Source organism: Cariama cristata, unplaced genomic scaffold, assembly GCF_000690535.1.
Source record: "Cariama cristata isolate BGI_N322 unplaced genomic scaffold, ASM69053v1 scaffold22636, whole genome shotgun sequence".
Taxonomy (NCBI): Eukaryota; Metazoa; Chordata; class Aves; order Cariamiformes; family Cariamidae; genus Cariama; species Cariama cristata.
The window spans coordinates 1-5,489 of record NW_009624123.1 but is presented as its reverse complement, the minus strand read 5'-3'; the positions used below and the strand labels follow the sequence as shown (position 1 = coordinate 5,489).

Sequence of the window (5,489 nt, the reverse complement as noted above, 5' to 3'; positions counted from 1 at the left end):
TTAGAGGGGGCCCCAAAGGCGGGAATGCCCACAGCCTGTGGTTCTTGAGCTCTGTGTGAGATGTAAGCAAGCCTATCTCCTGTACCGATCATCTTGTGTCCCGGTGGGGCTCTCTTGGGGTGCTGCTGCTGGATTATCTGGGTCCCTGTATGGGACTGTGGAGGCCATTACCACCGAGTCCTCAGCCAGGCTGCACAACCTGGTCTGTCTCCCCACAGTCAGTCCCCCTTGTACAGCGAAGAGTTTTTAAGGTTTCTTCCACTTTAGTGAGGAGTGGATATGTATCTTATGCCTTAGCTATGATTTATGTGGTTCTAAAGGCCAGGAAGAGCTGTTATCTCTGCCCCAGAATAGGTTATTTGCATGCATCTGTGGAGTAACGGCAGTATATAACCAGTATATAGATACTTCTAGGATCATTTCGTATAAAAGTGATATGTTGAACTTTTTACAGTAGTCGATTTGTGTTTGTTCCTGGCCCTGAAGACCCTGGTCCTGGTTCTATTTTACCAAGGTCAGTTTGCTTCACTTTCTAAAATTTCGGAATTTTGAGTTAAAGAGTTAAAGAAGGTAAGAGTCTTTGTTGTGCATCTGTTGCTATTTATTTTAGACCTCCCCTGGCTGAAAATATTACTCAGGAATTCAGACAGCTGGTGCCGTTTTCAGTTTTCACCACAAATCCTTGCAGGTAACAGTGTAATTTACTGCTATTTTTCGTGGTTTTTTTTAATTGAATGGCTAATTTATGTGCAGATGTAATTTTTAAAAAATCATAAATTTTGGAAAAACTCATCTTAAATTTTTCAAATTAATAAAATTCTTCACTGGCATTAATTGTCACTAGTTTTAAATAGATTAAGACATAAATAAATTACTGATGAAAGGAAGTAGTGCTAAAAGTTTGATAGGGAGTAAAAAAATCCTGCTCAAAAGCGTCATGGTTTTTTTCTGAATCTGGAGGAATGAAGGGAAGATGGGAAAGTATTATTTTAATTCAAATGTGCTTTCTCATTTTGCTGTATTAGAGGGAGATCGACTTTATAATGCAGCTCCCTATTTTTCAGTTTCATCTTAAGTTATTTAATTGCATTAATGTTTTCCACTTAGGATTCAATATTGCACGCAAGAAATAATTATCTTTCGTGAAGATTTGGTAAACAAAATGTGCAGAAACTGTGTCCGCTTCCCTAGCAGCAACATGGACATTCCCAACCATGTGAGTGACTTGTGTTCAGCACTTCTTGCTAAGATCTCCTTGGCTTCTTTTTTGCTTGACAGGTCTGCATTTAGGGTGCTCTGATCCGCATTCTCATGACACATTGCAAGAGTAACCAAGAGGGATTGTAAGAAGCATCTGTACATTTAGCATTATTACCTTCCTTTCCATCTTGACAGTAAAATAACTGAAACTGTGATACAGATTGATGGCATTGAGTCATTCTGACTGTCCCGCTGCAGCTGCCCTTGAACACAGAACGTCATAGCAGCTGACCGTTGGTGTATGTGCACCAGCAATGAATGTCGTACCAAGAAACATTGATTCCTAAAGGCAAAGTTTAATACAAATTAGCTTTTTTTAAAGATTTGATCAATTAGCCAGTGACATTTGCAGTAAAGCAGCGTGTCAGTTTTCCAAAAGGTCATCTGCTTCTTCTGCCTTCTCACTTGAAGCCTTAATCCTGCTTTTGATACATCGTCACAGCACTCTGAGTTATGAGTCTAGTTAATGAATGCGCAGCAGGAGTCGATGGGACTTAGTGATATAATTGAATGAGAATGATCCAGGCAGTACTGGCTCATTGCAGTGATGGATGGAGTCTGTTTCTGTTTATTTTATGGGGTTTGTTTGTTTGTTTGACTGAGAAACTTCTTTTAGCTATTTCTTCCTTCACTCCATCACGGCAGTGCTCAGTTTCTTTGTGAACATAGGGAACCCATTGCGGACAATGATGTTCCTTGGTTTTGGTGTACACGTTTGCATGTGTGTGTGTACGCTGCAAGCCGTCACTTCCCACTTCATACAGGGCTTTCTCATGCTTGGAAAGGAAGGAATCTTGAAAGAAATGTAGAATTATGTGTTGTGGCACTTTCTGCAGATAAGAGTATTGGGTTGTTTTTGCGTACTTTCATTTTTCTCTGTCTATTCTGCCTGTCACTAGTCTTTTAAATTCAGCCATCAGTGTAAAAAGGTGAATGAGAGAGGGAAATTTTGTTACTAACATAAAATTGAATTGTTAGTGTCTTTAGGCCTCGTACAGTATTAGTGGAATAACTGGGCCTATGCTTGGTACATCATTTTTTTCAGCAGCAGACCCTTCCACCAAGTCGTTGTAGTGGTTTTGGCCCTTTGGGGAAAATGGAGCCTAACGGCAGCTACATGATTGACTAGAGATAATAAAAGCTTCCAAGGGGCTTGAGGAGAGAGTTTCAGGAACCAAAATACCGTGGCTGGAATTTGCCAGATGAAAAAGGGAATTTCAGGGGGCAGCTGGGGTCCGGAGCAGGGCAACTCCCACAACAGCTAGAGGAATCGAAGTCATTTGGGAATCAAATGATTTCCTCAGTTCAGGGAAAAGACTGTTGTTTAAGTGTGGGTCGTGGGGTTAACCGGTACTGCGAGGAAAGCTATGAGGAAAAAAAACCCTAAAATGAAAGTTATGGCAATGTTGGTACTTTCTGGGTTGGAGGAACGGGTAAGCAGATTCTCTCTGTTGAAGAGCCTGATTGATGAAATAGTTTTGACATATTCAAATATTGCTGATATGCTTTAGAAAGGACTTTGTGTATTAAAAAAAAAACCCACAACAAACAAAACAGCGGCTGACCGTTGTAGGGGTATTGCTGCTTTACTCTAGAAATCGTTCATAATCAGAGGGAGTGAAATACACAAAAAACCATTTCCAGGTTCAAAGCTTCTTTATTAACAGGGCATTAGCATCTGCAGGAGTGAACTTGACTTGTAGAAAATGGTTCAAACTATTTATGTTTATCTTGCAGTTTGTAAAGACTATATTATCACAAGGACATCTGACGCCACTTCCGCTGTACGTTAGCCCAGTGTACTGGGCCTATGACTACTCCCTGAGGGTATATCCTGTGCCAGATATGCTCGTCATTGCAGATAAATACGACCCTTTCACTGTCACCAACACTGACTGTCTTTGCATAAATCCTGTAAGATTTCCTTATGCTTTACTAAAATCAGAAGGGGGTGCAGTCACATTCAAGTGTATCTCTTACTATCTATACGGTGGCATGTACATTTTTCTTTACAGGGTTCATTTCCAAGAAGTGGATTTTCATTCAAGGTATTCTACCCCTCCAACAAGACAGTTGAAGACAGGTAAATATATTCACTTTCTCATTTAAAAAGAAGTATCTATTTGCTGACTTTCTAATTATCAGAAGGATCACAGAAAATCAATTATGTAAACAGAGTGAGTGTTCTAGCAGTTTAATGGAGACTTACGCTTCATACTTAGGTAGTGTAAGAAATCCAAATGCCTAGAACTAAAATAATAAATTTAGAAATCACAGTCAAATAACAATGATGAGAAGCATGATCTAAAAGTAAAAGGAAAGAGACTGTACTATATGATTTTCAGTAATTGAGACCCAATTGGGAAACAGATTAATTTCCGGAGATGATGCTCGTTACGTAGGTTAACTACACTTAGGAAACAATTCCTGGTTCATTTTGTGATCATCATCAAGGCCAGAAGCCACTTTCATGCTTTGATTTCATATATTTTAAATCTGTACTTATTCATTCCAACTGTGGTCTTCCAATGACTGGAAAAAAGGCCAGTTGCCACACCAAAAAGTAGTAAAAAGTATTAAAAAGTACAAAGGGCTTACAACTGTGATGAAAATTTGCCTGTTTGAATAACGATGGTATAACCCAATGGGAAAAGTGCAAACTTTCCTTGTCTGAGTCAGTTTCATGCCTTGTTGCAGAAGCTGTGTTTTTCCTAAATGGGAGTGTGTAACACCCCCCACCCTCCCAAGGGAATTGGTAATAGATTGACGCATGTAACCTTTACTTGAACATGAAAAATATCATACCATGAGATGCTTTAGGTCTTTAAATAGTTTAAAACATTATCAAGTCTGTTGCAGATCAAGAAATAGAATAGTATTGTGAACTATCTTTAAAAAAAACACCACCTAAATATTGTTTTTGTTTGGTATTTTCAGCAAGCTTCAGGGTCTCTGAATTTCTGCGAGACTGCAAAAAGGGAGCGAGCCTTTGTAAAGGCAACTGTAGCACTCATTTTAGATGGATTGATTTTATGATGTATTACAGACTGTTTATAATAAATGTCAAAGCCAAAAAATGGTGTATTTTGTACGCAGACTTTTACAGGAAAAGATACTGGTGTTAGTTTAGATAAAGTGCAGAGTCACGGTGAAGATTAATTGGCAAAGCATAGTAAAAGAAGGCAACTGGAGGAACCAGGTGCGTGTATATCAAACAGGAAATATCTGTCTTTTAAAAAAAGAAGTTACAGATGGGGAGAACTTTGTTTTTCACCGTGCTGAGTTGAACTGATAGCTATATGAGGTGCTATTTACTGGTGGCAGTATATAATCTGTTTGCAGATAGTGTTACGCAGACAGGGTGAGGAGAGGTAAGAGGAGCAAGGACATGGTCCTTTGAAAGCTCCGCAGAAGGCCGAAATCTTGCTGAAGGAGCAATCAGGAAGGTGGGAATTTCCTGGCAGCGCAAACTTCTGCATCAGCAGTTGGTTTGGCTTACAGCGGAGGGCAGCCTGTGGGCACGTGAACCCAGTACCTTTTCGATGAAACTAAGCAAAAACCTGCTCCAGCTGCTCACAGGCATCGACACGAGGGGAGCAGACTGGTGCTACCCCAAAGTGCCCAAATCAGGTGTAGAACAGACAGGGGACCCTCAGCACCAGCTCTTTGGTTTCACAGCCCCCTTCCCGCTGTGCTGGCATCAAAAGGAGCGTCGCTCAGGGGGCAGAAGCAAGAGGAGGGCAGCGGGGTGCGGGCTCTGGAGGGGCCATAGGGGTGTGGATGGAAGCCGGGTACAAGAGGTAGGAGCTGAACTGCCGAGGATCTAAACCCAAACCGTGGGAGAGACTGCACCAGCACACTTCTGAATGTGCTCCCTGAGCCTCAGCCAGGAGGGGAAAGCAGTGCCAGCTCAGAGAAGTGGGACACGGGGGAGCAGGAGCCTTGCAGAGGGAGGAGGGGGAGACAGTGGAGAGACACCCCTGTGGAAGACAAGGGTGAGGGCTGAGAGCCACCATGAAGCCACTGAGGTGAAAGGAGGGGAAAGGCTCAGCGAGGCCGGGCTGGAGAGCTCTGAAGTGGAGAGGAATCGGCTCTGAAGACGACCCCTGGGGGAGAGCCCGCCATGTTGTTTGCCGTCTCCATAGCAACTGGCCGGAAGGGTCCGGCGCCGCCATCTTGTTTACTATCACTACAGCAACGAGCCCGGCGGCGCCATCTTGTTTGGTGTC

At 42.2% G+C, this 5,489-nt stretch overlaps 1 protein-coding gene across 1 annotated transcript in view; it reads left to right on the top strand.

The window, feature by feature from the left end:
• POLE2 (polymerase (DNA directed), epsilon 2, accessory subunit) overlaps positions 1-4,365 on the top strand; it is a gene marked incomplete at its 5' end in the record, with an annotated part of 11,799 nt that extends 7,434 nt beyond the window's left edge. Inside the window, 6 exons of the mRNA XM_009703059.1 lie at positions 455-514; positions 611-688; positions 1,108-1,216; positions 2,998-3,174; positions 3,276-3,343; positions 4,198-4,365. Coding sequence (XP_009701361.1) covers positions 455-514; positions 611-688; positions 1,108-1,216; positions 2,998-3,174; positions 3,276-3,343; positions 4,198-4,216 — 511 coding nt within the window. The remainder of the gene's footprint in view (positions 1-454; positions 515-610; positions 689-1,107; positions 1,217-2,997; positions 3,175-3,275; positions 3,344-4,197) is intronic.
• Positions 4,366-5,489: the final 1,124 nt, after the last annotated feature.